General features: G+C 36.9%; 2 protein-coding genes across 2 annotated transcripts in view; one reads left to right on the top strand and one right to left on the bottom strand.

Annotated features, from left to right (window-relative positions):
• Positions 1–403, bottom strand: part of LOC126378335 (paired amphipathic helix protein Sin3b) — a 67485-nt gene extending 67082 nt beyond the window's left edge. Inside the window, exon 1 of the mRNA XM_050026585.1 lies at positions 215–403. The gene's annotated coding sequence lies outside the window, so the exon portion shown is untranslated. The remainder of the gene's footprint in view (positions 1–214) is intronic.
• A 764-nt stretch (positions 404–1167) lies between these two features.
• On the top strand, positions 1168–13515 carry LOC126378501 (protein seele). Its single transcript, XM_050026912.1, has 7 exons — positions 1168–1371; positions 1446–1513; positions 5052–5151; positions 5916–6070; positions 6961–7053; positions 7973–8068; positions 9140–13515. The coding sequence occupies exons 1-7, from the start codon at positions 1284–1286 to the stop codon at positions 9287–9289; spliced, it is 750 nt and encodes a 249-aa protein (XP_049882869.1). The 5' UTR covers positions 1168–1283; the 3' UTR covers positions 9290–13515.
• The last annotated feature ends 653 nt before the right edge of the window (positions 13516–14168 follow it).

The following is a 14168-nucleotide window of genomic DNA, read 5'->3' as shown; positions in this document are numbered from 1 at the left end:
AACGCGATGAGAAATTCGTTGGGAATAGAGTTTTGTATGTGTATTATGTAAAATTGAGTCAGGCGTAAAAGATACGTGTATGCAATATGTTACCAACAAATAGGAATTTGAAGATAAGGGGCAGAGCCTACAGAGAAAAGCGTTCTAAATCAACAAATTATTCTGATAATAAGCTGTAATAGGAAAAGACGCAATCTGTCAAGCACAAACTCACCTCTATTTTTACTTGAAACTTGCTTCTTTCTTCACAATTTTCACGAAAACGTCACTTTTTGGCGAGATAAACAAGAATTCTATGGTATTTTCAAGATTTTAAATGATTTGATATTCACAAAAAAATTATACATTCCGACAAGCAAACGTCCTACGCGGTGAAAGACCGAATGCGAACTGTTGGTTGGTTTAGTTTGGGTCGGTTGATAGGAGGGGGGCGCGGCGGGCGGAAAACCGGAGAATGGGCAGTGAGGGAGCCAGAAAGGGCAAATTCTTATTAATTATACACGAATTTACATAACACAAAACTCAGTCGATATTGAACTTTAAATACTGAAATCATTTATGCTTTTCGTAAAATTTCTATCACGTGGAATGTTTCTGATATCGAAGTCAATAGTTTTTTTCTTGATAAATTCCATTTTCCTCTTGATGCCACTCACACATTTGCAATGTTTGTCGTATTGACAGTTTTTCCATGTGTAAAAAGCGTGTTCATGATTGCACGCTGAATAAAAATCATAATAAATAAGAAAGGCTTGTTTTGATTTTTCAAATTAAAAAGTAGGTAATAATCTAAAAAGCTGGATGATAGTTTCGGATGTTTTTAAATTAATTCATGTTATGTCAAAATTACAAACAGTAGATAAAACAGACGGTTTATTTCTTTCTGAAATGAGAAAATAATTAAGAATTTTGATTTCATTAAAGTACGTAACAAAATATATTATCTAAAAAAATTACGGCTCAAGTACGAACGTGCTAAATCTTTTTGGCGGTACAGATAACCTTGCTTAATTTCAATGACATCTATTTCTTATGGTTTTAAAGCATTCTTCATTACCAACTGCATTCGGTAGAATAACTTTTAATTTAAATGGACCAATGAGAATGACTTTTAACTTTTTAATTTTATTATCACCAAACCGACCAATCAGGGATAGGTGCGTGTATTTGACAGAATAAGATAAACTTTTTACACGTCGAGAAAATTTCGAAGCATTTTTATCAAATTTTCTCAGAAAATTATACCTTTCTGACTGTGAAACAGTGATAAAAGAGTTGTAAAAATGTGGTCCAGTCTATCTCTACTAACTTTTATTGTTCTGTTTGCAGTAGTTTCAGCGAGAATAGATCCGAAGAATTTGAAATGTTTAGGTCTGTGTTTTTGTTGGTTTTATTGTATAAAAAACTTATTAGACGTGTACTTATCTGGATAATATTAATTTCAGTATGCCGGACGACCTTCATAGAACTCGACAAGGCTATAGCCAAAGTAGACAAATGGAAAAAAGTTGATGTAAGTCCCTTGTGCTTTTTTCTGTTTTGCCGTGTTTTACTTCTTCGTACAATTAGTATTTCAAATGCAGTAGCAAAATAACGTTCTTGCCGGCATAGTTTCCTAATCTTCAACACATAAAACTAAGAGAAATGAATGAAGAAAATAAACTGAAGCTATATAGTTTAGTGTAAGAAGCACCTATATAGAATGGAGCTATATAAAAAAAAAACATAGAATTATATAAAAAAAACACATTTATAAAGGAGGATGAGACGCCATTACACCTGCTGTGCAGCTGTGAGGCTCTCATGCACAGTAGAAGCCAAGCACTGGGGGGCCACATAATGGATCCCCAGGATGTCTCCTCAAAAAGACATCCCAAAAAGACGTTCCATTTAATCAAACGGATTGGTGTAGAGGAGGAGTTTTAAATGTATGTAGGGATTTGGTCACAATAGATCTCGCTAGGTCGCAGTGGCCATTTGGGCTGCATCTGTTTGAGCCCTCTCAAACACAAATAATAAATAAATAAATAGTATGGTGCATATACCTGTGTAGAGACAAGAATTTGTGATATTCAGTTATAATTATAATCCCTATCTATTCAGTAGGTAATTGGGTCTCTGTGCTAGGTTCAAGATAAATTTTGAAATTCTGATTCCTAAATAAAGACAGATCTAGAACTAACGAAAAACATTTTCTATTTCTATTTAACATATTTATTCATTTTAATAAGAAAAGACGTAATAATAATTCCCACATTTTATCATGTATTTCTATAACGTCACAGTGTGCTTTTTCATACAAATTCCATAGTAATTTCGTGTTTTGACGTTTAGTAAAAGGTAACTGATTTGACTAGTTGGAAAGTAGCCTATTACTGGTATAAAACTTGCTATATTGTGGTTAATTACCAATTGAAGGCAATTAAAATGTTTATGACAGTTATATTCATTTCCATTTATTACTAAACGGTAATAAAATGTGGGCAAAAGTAATGAAAGTCTACATTAAAATTGACTGATAGTTAATTCTCCATTCAATTCTCAATTATTTATTTCATTCCATGTAGTACAGTGAGGTAAGCACCTTTTGCAGGTTCGAATCCAGCACAGGCCTAAGCCAATGATTGTCGAATTTTTTTTCGAATTCATGTTTGGATCATAAATGATTATCACTTGCTCAGTGGTGAAGGAAAACATCGTGAGGTAAACTCATTCCCGGGAAACGCATTTTCGGAAGTGTGTGACCTAACCTGTATTGGGCTGGTTTTCCCTTCGCGGGTTGGAAGGTTAGACAGGCGGTCGCTTCTGTAAATTGGTCCTGTCAAATCTTCAGATTAGGTAAGTGGACCCTGTGGAAAACAGGATAATGCTAGGGAGATGACATAAGTACCTTTTCATATAATAACACACCTCGTAATAGAGAAGGTAATTAACTATAACTTAATTTATGTAAATGCTTTTGTAACCTTCACTGTTTTGGAAATAAAGTTATTCTATTCTATTCTAATTTTAATCCAGGACAATTTGTGGTCTCAGTTTTAAGTGGGGTAGAAACTAATTGACAAAAAATCGAGTAACCTACGGCTGTGTGGCTGCCAGGTGTCTTGATGACTTGCCCCTCTACCACCCTCGTAGTTCTTCTATCGTGTGGGTTGTGAGGTGGATTACCAACCCCATCGACCCTGGTGTCAGGGTTACTATTGAGCCGCCAAAGGCCCCTGACATGGCTATGTAACGCTTTCTAACTTACATCAGTAAGTAGTAACCGGGACCAGCGGCTTAACGTGCCTTCCGAAGCACGGATCATCTTTCTTTCGGACAATCAGGTGATCAGCCCGTAATGTCCTATAACCAAACTAGGGATCACAAAGTGATTTTCGTGATGTGTCCCCACCGGGATTTGGACCCGGGTCCTCCGGATCGTGAGCCCGACGCTCAAACCACTGGACCACAGAGGCCGTTGTCCTAGTAGTAACTATCACTTTTATAAAGTCATTCTGTGTTATTTTTTATCTTCTTTTAAGATTATCTAGTATTTTTTATCTCATTAATCCTACTTATCTTTTGATCGGAGTTCGAAAACATTTATATTAGGTTGATGAGGTTGGTAATTCACCTCACAACCCAGACGATAGAAGATTATGTTATACTTGTATATACTTGTACGGGGTGTAAGTAACGTAACAAATATTCAGGGTGATTCTGAATAACTAAATAAATAGGTAATGGCCCCGATTCCTGCAGACACCGCTTAATTTTATTTTAAGTTATATCCGTCATTTTCATATCCGTCGAAAAGGAAAGGGACGGATGATTCACAGCTCTTAATTTTAGGAAGAATGAGTAAATGAATGAATAACCCGGCCGAATCAAAAAGGTACATCGCTGGTATGCAATTCGTTTGACGTGCTGTCTACTTAACTGTGTCGGGTTATTGACTGATGTAAAATTTTTAGACGGTTGGTTTAGATTTGTGCTTAAAATTGACGTGTGTTCCATAAATTTTATGCTTGTCGATTACCCGTCCCTTTCCTTTTCGGCGGATAAGAAGATGACAGATATAACTTAGAATAAAATTAGATGGTATTTACAGGAATTAGCACCATTGTACATATACTACAAGGCTATACAAAGATCGAATTACTCATCACCAAAACAAACTGGCCCGGAGTTTAAGTGACAACCACTATATGAGACGCCTCAAAAGGACGCACATATGGGATAACATACAGTAGGACCTTAATGAAGGCAGCCTTCTAATGAGGGGGCCTGTCCTGCATGTTAATAAAACCAAACCATCAAAACTGCTTATGGTCAGTCGACCGATCGCATGTTTGGGCACAAAAATGAAAAAAAAAAAAAAATACATAATATAGATTTAAGTGTAAAAGTTCCTTAAGTTAGTTAGAGATTCCTTTTATTTATTTTTAAGTAATCGGAAACTAGTTGCGGCTCTTGTTTGCTGTGCCCCAGCAGGGCGTCAATTTACGTACTGTAGACGACAGGTCGACATGGCAATTCTCTAGTGACGTGACATTTTCAATATCGATATATTTTTATTATGTATGTAACAAAATGTGAATAAAATAATACCACGTTTTCATTTAAGTTAATATTTATTCATCTGAATCATCTAACGTATCGCTACAAAAACTATTTGTAACAATTATTTTTCCGTTCCATGTCACAATTTTCTAACACTTTTCTAGCTAGTTCTCGAGCTTGAGAGTGAATTATTGGTTTTTTTGCTTGAACACGCGACGAAGATGCAACCGTAGCCATTTTTAAAATACAATAGTAATAAATTATGTGAGCGAGATTATAATCGATAAACGCGGTCGATACGGACTCGTGCGACACTAAGACTAAGACGCCGCGGGGATTGTGCGGGTGTGCGGGGCGACCTCGCCTCCGCGGCTCACCTCATGCCCCGATTGCCATGTCGACCTGTCGTCAACTATATATTAACTACAACACCTTGTATAACTTGTGACTTGCAATATCTATTCTATTCTAGCTTGTCAAGTAGCCAATTCCGTTGTAATTTTCAGGTGGGTAACTTCCGCATGGATGCTGATGGCAACACCATGCAAGATAAGGTGCCCGCTCACCGGTCATCCGTCTACATCTCCGAGATGATTGATGATATTTGTAAGTTTGATCACACAACACAACAGCATATACTCACTACTATATCTCAGTCGGGGTAGTCAGAGGTACAGTCATGAGCAATAAAATGTACCCACTTTAGGACTCTGTCGCACTAATATATTTGACATTTAGTGAGACTTACAGTTCAATTTGTCAAAAAAGTTAATGTGACATGGTACCAAAGTGTAATACATATTAACGCTCGTGACCGTACACCCATCGTAAGATGAACTAAAGTAGGATAGGTGAGCCGTATCGCCGTCTACAAGGCCGGGTTTCCACTGACGCGGAGATGGGCGGAGTAAAGCGGAGATGTGCGGATTTGACCAATCACAGCGTTCGAGAGAGCGAAAAATGAAGACGCTCTGTCACTCTCTTCCTCACGGTGATTGGTCGATTCCTGCTGCCACATCTCCGCTCCTCTCCGCACAGCTCCGCGTCAATGGAAACGCAGCCTTACGGTATCCATCGCAAGATGAATTAAGTACCCACGCCTCACCGAGCTTTCTCTTAGACCAAGGTGATAGGTGGTGATATTGGTTGGTGATATTGGTGGTAATATAATACACATAACCAGGCACCAGGTCGCAGACAACCTATCTCCGTGGAGAATCAGATAAAATTGCAGTGACCACTCGTGACCCAAAAATTCGTTGTCATGACCCTGGAACCCTGGATCCGCCCATGGTCGTGAGCCCAATGCTCTAGCCACTAGACCACGGATGCTGATAATATAATAATTATATTTTTATTTAAATCGTCAGGTAAGAAGATGGACGACTATGTCCGCGTGTACTACAAGTCGACGGGCAAGCTGGCGATCATGCGGCTGATAGACGACGACGGGAAGATGAACGGAGACTTCTCCAAGACCAAGTTTGTCACTGACGACGACCTCAACAAGAGCCTCGAGTATTATGTCAGTATTACAATAATACACTGTAGCTCTATACAATGTTACACTGTAGCTCTATACATTGTTACACTGTAGCTCTATACATTGTTACACTGTAGCTCTATACATTGTTACACTGTAGCTCTATACATTGTTACACTGTAGCTCTATACATTGTTACACTATAGCTCTATACATTGTTACACACTAACTCTATACATTGTTACACTATAGCTCTATACATTGTTACACTGTAGCTCTGTACAATGTTACACTGTAACTCTATACATTGTTACACTATAGCTCTATAGATTGTTACACTGTAGCTCTATACATTGTTACACTGTAGCTCTATACATTGTTACACTGTAGCTCTATACATTGTTACACTGTAGCTCTATACATTGTTACACTGTAGCTCTATACATTGTTACACTATAGCTCTATACATTGTTACACTATAGCTCTATAGATTGTTACACTGTAGATCTGTACATTGTTACACTGTAGCTCAACAATTTTAAAATGTAGCTCTATAAAACTATAGCTCTATACATTGTTACACTGTAGCTCTATACAATGTTACATTGTAACTCTATACATTATTACACTGTAGCTCTATACATTGTTACACTGTAGCTTTATACAATGTTACACTGTAGCTCTATACAATGTTACACTGTAGCTCTATACAATGTTACACTATAGCTCTATACAATGTTACACTGTAGCTTTATACAATGTTACACTGTAGCTCTATACAATGTTACACTGTAGCTCTATACATTGTTACACTGTAACTCTGCAGAATGTAAGATCTTCCGCTTCAAATGTCGGTTTTCACGACATGCCCACGTTAAGCAGCTTATTTGAGGGAAATAAATGTTATTATATATTTTGTATGTACATTTCAGTGCGAGCGCATGTTTGAGGAGAATGAAGACGAGATTACTGACTTGTACAAGAACAGGCCTCATGATGACATCATGCCGGACGCTGAGACCGAGGTACATATTCAAATATATCTTTATTCAGTAGGTAACATAGTTACACTTTGAATCGTCAGTTTTTACATAACGAACGTCTTATCCGCTTAAAACTACTGCAGCTTCTCACAACCTGTATAGCCGGGGAAAGGAGCTGCAAGAAAAACCTCGGCACAGGGCCCTAGACGTTCTTTAAAGTTGCATTACAAGTTACATTTGAATTGTTGTTTAGCAATATAACAATGTATCTTAACCCTTTCACGGACAGAGATCATGGGTCATTGATGGTTCACAATATGTATTATGACACCTTGGAATCGGAACGTGGACAAGTGGAATTTTTCATCGCAAAAGTATAAATTAAAATATAATTAAAAAAAAAACAAAAAAATATCATGAATTTTGCGACGGAAAATTTCACTTGATACCTCAGAATCGTGGTCTGAATCATCCCTCAAAGTTTTCGTTACGATGTCACTAACACCCTGTATATTCTTTGTATACTTCCAACTTGGCTACCACAGCTAATCTATATACAGGGTGTTCGTGCCATCGTATGATGAAAATTCCACTTGATATCAACTCAGAATCATGGTCTGAATCATTCCTCAAAGTTTTCGTTACGATGTCACTAACACCCTGTCTATTCTTTGTATACTTCCAACTTGGCTACCACAGCTAATCTATATACAGGGGGTTCATGCCATCGTATGATGAAAATTCCACTTGATATCAACTCAGAATTGTTCGGCTCTTCGTTTGTGTGGACTGTATATGTAGATGGTGAGAGGGGGTACATTGCCATACCAAAAAATATTAATTAATTATTTTTATACTTGTGTTGCCAGCAACAAGAATCAAGGTCTGAATTATGGCTCAAAGTTTTCGTTACGACGTCTCTAACAGACTGTATAGTTGTTGATATTTTGTGTAATTCCAGATCTGCTTCAAGCACACCAGTTACTGCGAGGAGTGGATGATACCGACGGAGAAGGATACCACCTGGACTCAGGAGATGGAGGCGGAATACGTAAAGGTAATATAAAAAAAAGAATTTAAAAAAAATCTCTCACTAGCTTAGAACTTAAATACAATATCCAATGTACACGGGTACAGATTAATGAAGCAGGCGAGAGACTGGTGTTTGTGATAGGCATAGGCCTGTGTTACTGATCACCAGGCCCCAACCGTCGGACATTACGGAATAGATAATATGCTTATACAGCGATCTATAATTAAAGCACATAATAACGGGTTCTTACCGCGTTTATACGGGGATATGAGACTCCCGATATTTCGACACTGTTGCAAGTGCCATGATCACGGGATGACTGATGAGATTGGAGTGGAGTAGGTAGATCCATAATTTTCTACTAATTTGTAGTGAGTTTGGTGCGAGTTCAGATGGTTCCGATAATTCCGATATCAAAAACATAAACAAGCGGCAAAGAAAGAGGGTAGACAGATATGTCTGCCCGTAGAAAATTAACCACTGGACCATGGGCCGATTTATTCGCCAATGACAGGATATCGTCGGATATCGTAGCAACCCATACTGGAGCAGCGTGGTGGAGTATGCTCCATACCCCCTCCCGTTAATTGAGGGGACGCCTGTGCTCAGCAGTGGGGCGTATATAGGCTGTTTATGTTAATTATGTTTTATGTTACAATACACGAAATAAACATAAAATTGCTATTCAAAACTCTAGATTAAGTAAATTAAATTCATCTTTTTTGGGGTTATGTATACGTTTTTACAATAAAATACCAGATAATATTTTAAATTTGTCAGAAAATAAATTTAAAGCTCATGTGAAGCTTACTTTAAGTAAAAAAGCTTATTATAAGATTAATGACTACCTAAATGATAAAAATATCTGGTATTGAATGTGTTCCTCTAGTTATTAAATAACTTGTAATGTATATCCTCATTGGTTTTTAAAAGATGTGTTGCTGTTGCAGTTTCTTGTCATTTCTTCTCCTCAGCCATAACACCTTGCGAAATGACGTAAATTCAAAAATGTTACATTGACTTTCAACAAGTTTATCCATGATAATTACGTTGAATAAATGATTCTGATTTCTGTTAATTTAACCCTGTCAACAGATTCACGGCCCAGATCCGTACGGGTTTGGGGGCATGATGCCACCTCCGATGCAGGACATGCCGGACATGCCCGCAGTGGACGACGACGACATGCCCGACGACGAGCTCCCTGAGGACGACAACCCTGAGGATATCAGGGATGAGCTGTAAACCCTGAGAGTAGGTTAATTCAAAAATATGTAATTTGTTCAGTCGAAAATAGTCCATTTTTGAATTGAATATTATTTTATATATCTTAAACATACATGTAACAAAAAACTCACGCCTATTTCTTACCGGGGTGAGCAGACTTCTGACACACTTTTAATTCTTCAGCAATTGCATACATTTTTTTTGGTGGCGCGCCCGTGACGTGTTTACTGTGATTAGTAGTTCTGTCGACCCTGTTAGTGTTGCGGGCGTGATGTTGTAGTGTTTATTGTATAGACGACGTAAAACCACGACGTATTCGTATCAGGGTAGGCAGACAATTATACAATAAGAATGAAAAGGGCACAAGTAAGGAAATCAAACTTAAAAATGGACTGTTTTTTTTTCATCGCAAATCGGAGATGTGACGTTCTCGGGAATATACCTAAAGTAATGTTCCCGTTGTAAAAACTCTTCAATAGTAAGGACATTGGCTGCTTTTCTTTCTTGTTCTCTGATCTTATCTGCCCAAAGGTTAGGTTATATAACATAACATAACTAATACTTTATTGCACAAACAAGAAAAAACAAAATACAAAACAAAAGAGAAATAGAATGAGTACAATAGGCGGCCTTATTGCTAAGTAGCAATCTCTTCCACGCAAACTATAAGTATAGGAGATATATAGCTCTTTTTACATAAGTTTTGCACCATTTTACTGCGGGGAATGTTCCCAAATTGGGAATTTTCCCGAGAACGGAACATCGCTGGATGAGATGTATTAGTTTATATAATTATTTGCAATTTGAATAGCTTATAATAGGATGTAGAAAATCGGCCTCATTTTCCTTATATATGACATGACACTTCATGACAAAAATATTAAAATATTTTATATCAAATATCATTCCATATATATTTTTTTCTTATTTATATACATTTTAATTTAGTATAATGGGAGGTTTTCTTTTTTAGAATTGACAACATTTCAAATTTTTAAGCCGTGGTTTTTTTGTGCTATTTCGAAAGTACTTGTTTAAATAGAAGACACATATTTTTTCTTTTCAAGATTTTTCCACTAGAAGTTACAAAAAATATTTTTTGAAAATTGGATTCTGCCATTGATAGAATGAAGACAGTATAATGTAATGTACCTTTGCATGCGTATTTAAAACAAGTCGCAAACAAAGTGTCATGTTATGTATGACATTTACTTTTTTTATAATTTTTATGTAAAGGTCTGAACTTATTATGCCTTCCTCTTCTGACCTCGTGGATTTTTCAATATATTTCTATTATTACTGAATTAAAAAATCTGAAAAAATGTGTTTTGTGTAAATCATAGAAATATCTCGAAATGGTTTTCGATTTAAGGCAGCTTAGTAAAAATGAAATGTTGTCAATTAAAAAGAAATAGTTCTCCAAACCTCGCTAGATGGCGCTTATCAAGTACGTTACTGGGCCATTGGCAAGATGCCAATAGTAGAAAAAAAATCTTTTATTTATTTTAGTAAATAAATATTTATTATATAATATATTTATTATAAGTTGTTTTCTATAAAAAAAAAATATTGTGTTCAATGAGTGTTTTTCAACCGCAAGTCTCATGATTAGCCCATTAACGTCCCCACTGCTGGGGCACGGGCCTTCCCTATGGATGGATAGGGAGATCGGGCCTTAAACCATCACGCGGGCCCAGTGCGGATTGATGGTTATTAACGACTGCTAATGCAGCCGGGACCAACGGCTTAACGTGCCTTCCGAAGCACGAGATGAAAACTTTTTTTGTGGTCACCCATCCTATGACCGGCCTTTGCGAAAGTTGCTTAACTTCAACAATCGCAGACCGAGCGCGTTTACCGCTGCGCCACCGAGCTCCTCACCTCAACCGCAAGTCTACTCAACCATATATCATAGACCTACTAAGTTCAGCGCCATCTATCAAGCAGCTAGGATAAACAAAAAAAGAAAATCCCTCATTTAATATATACATGTATTCACACTCAAAAATAACATAGTAGAATACTGTATAGTTTATTGATATTTTTTTGCGTTTTGTAATTTATTACTTATATACTTTTTAATATTGGTGCTAATTCCTGCAAACACCATCTAATTTTATTTTAAGTTATACCTGTCATTTTCTTATCCCCTGAAAAAGAAAGGGACGCGTAATCGACAGGCATACAATTTATGGAAAACACGTCAATTTTAAGCAGAAATCTAAAACAACCGACTAAAAATTTTACATTGGTCAATATAGTCCGGTAGAATAAAGTTGAAATCACACGTCAAATGGGTCGCATATCAGTGAGATACCTATTTGATTAGCACGGGGTGTTCATTTACTCATTCATTTTAAAATTAACAGTTGTCAGTCGTCCGTCCCTTTCCTTTTCGGCGGATAACAAAAAAAAACCCAAAGGGATAAGCTCGCCTATGCTTTATCAAACGATAAATTATATAAAGAAGAAGAAGAATAAAGAATAAAATAAATTTATTGCCAGTAACAATTTACATGTGCTATATAAACTAAGTAATTATGAATATTGCGAATACGGGCAAAAGGAAATGGCCCAGCTTGTGCTGCCATGGAGCCATGTTATGGCGCCATCCAGCGCTGGTTTTCAATCATTTCCTCTTCCTGAGATATTGTGCGGAAGTAATTGTCAACGAGGGCTAGGATATTCATCATCATCATCAATAAAGAGTATACAAACAAACAGGTATAGCTTAAAATAAATTTAGATGGTGTCTGCAGGAATTAGCACTTATATGTATTTAAGGCGGGATACTTAAATTTGAAGCCTTCTATCGTGTCGGCTGTGAGGTGGATGAACCAACCTCAAATCAACCTTGGTGTCAAGGATACTATTGAGCCGCCAAAGGCCCCTGACGTGGCTCATGTAACGACTGCGTACTTACATCAGGAAGTAGTAACCGGGACCGACAGCTTAACTTCATAAGCACGCATCATTTTACTTTTGGACAATCAGGTGATCAGCCTGTAATTTCCTAGCCAAATTAGGTAGACACAGGTGTATTGTGTACACGGTCACTCCTCACCAGCTATGTTGAAGTCCCATGTAATACAGGACGAACCTATTGCAAATGATATTCCAACCGATTTTATTGGTATTTAAATGTACGTAACTTTTTAAAAGTGCAATAGATAATAATGTTAATTTCTTTCTGTAACTGAATGTGTTGAAAATTATAAAATTACCTTTAGTAGTAGAAGTCTGGTTGCGGGTTCGGTTGACCGAACTAGGGCAACCAAAAAGTTGCGCAAGTTCAAAGACATTCATTCGAAGCGTCTTAGCGAGTCGATAGTTTTGTCATAAGGCGACTTTCTCGAAATACGCGGGGTGTAGCCGGAATTCGGGTTTTTAAATATGATTTTGGGTACCTGCTGGTACATCATTGTCTCAAGTTTTCAAGTTGCTATTTTTAACCCCATGGATTTTGAAGCTGAAACTAATTGGTAGTCTTTTTATAGACTCTAATGTCACTACTTACACATATAAAGTATCTGTGGAGGACGGGTCTCATACAATTACAGTCATTGTCCTTTGATACTTTTCAAGAAGTAAACCGGAATTTCAACCGGACTTCTACTACTAAAGCTGTATGAAGTAAGGAGTAAAAGTTCGCGGACAGTTTCTCTCACTCGCACGCACTTATTTAGTATTCAGGGTGTAAGTTCCCCATTTGTCCGGGCAAGTAGTTAGTACCGTCCGCAGCAAATCTACAACATTTACATACATTGTTTTAAGTTTACGCGGTTATTATCATACTTAAAACACATAATAACGGATTCTTACCGCGTTTAAAATAGGGATATGTGACTCCTGATATTATCCCCATCATCATATCCCTATTTTAAACGCAGTAAGAACCCGTTATTAATTAACATTCACATAGTTTTAGTTAAAATGTCTTCCACTTACAGATATTATTGTAAATGTGCCTTACTATAATGAGATTAATATCTTCATTGTAAATTATATTAAATAAATAAAATGTAAATTTATATAAAAATTATTTAGTGAAGTATCTGCAATATTCTTAAGCGGTAATTACACCACCACATCGTATATTAAAACAAGGTATGCTCAAGTAACAGCTAACATTTCAAAGTCAGCCACGCTGACGTCATGGTTTTTCGGCAGTAATATTTGGTTGTCGATTAGTGTTGTGAGCTATGTGTGATTTTTATGGGTATTAATAAATAATTGTTTTGAAATTTGCAATTTTATTTATACATAGCATAACCATACCACCAATCATACGTCATCGTCTCCGTCGGAATTCTAAAAAGAACCAATTGGTAACACCTCAACACAAATTAAAAAAAGTGTGGGCAATCTGTTTACATGAACGTCATCTAGCTGAGATTCTTTAAAAACTGTGGATTTTATTTGGTTTGTCTTTGGTAATTTAGGCTTTGACAAATAAATGAGAATTACAACAACAGAGCTACTGGAAGCCGCTTATCACACAACACGAACAGAACACAACACACACAGAACACAACACACACAGAACACAACACACACAGAACACAACACACACAGAACACAACACACACAGAACACAACACACACAGAACACAACACACAGCACAACACACACAGAACACAACACACACAGAACACAACACACACAGAACACAACACACACACAGAACACAACACACACACAGAACACAACACACACAGAACACAACACACACAGAACACAACACACACAGAACACAACACACACAGAACACAACACACACAGAACCAAACACACACACACACACAACAACAGAATTAGTAGGCGTAAACGAAATTATCGAAATAAAATAATCAAACTTACCTTTATTACCGTATGTTTTTATACTGTGTCTCACTC

The sequence above is a fragment of the Pectinophora gossypiella genome, chromosome 26 (genome assembly GCF_024362695.1).
Source record: "Pectinophora gossypiella chromosome 26, ilPecGoss1.1, whole genome shotgun sequence".
NCBI lineage: Eukaryota > Metazoa > Arthropoda > Insecta > Lepidoptera > Gelechiidae > Pectinophora > Pectinophora gossypiella.
The sequence above is the reverse complement of the archived record's forward strand: the minus strand, read 5'-3'. Positions and strand labels throughout refer to the sequence as shown.

Bases quoted from the DNA above. Each gene is read 5' to 3' on its own strand.
- LOC126378501 (XM_050026912.1), top strand. From the start codon at position 1,284: ATGTGGTCCAGTCTATCTCTACTAACTTTTATTGTTCTGTTTGCAGTA. The intron at 1,372-1,445 runs GTCTGTGTTTTT...TATTAATTTCAG, and splicing joins GAAGAATTTGAAATGTTTAG to TATGCCGGACGACCTTCATA. The intron at 7,054-7,972 runs GTACATATTCAA...GTGTAATTCCAG, and splicing joins TGCCGGACGCTGAGACCGAG to ATCTGCTTCAAGCACACCAG.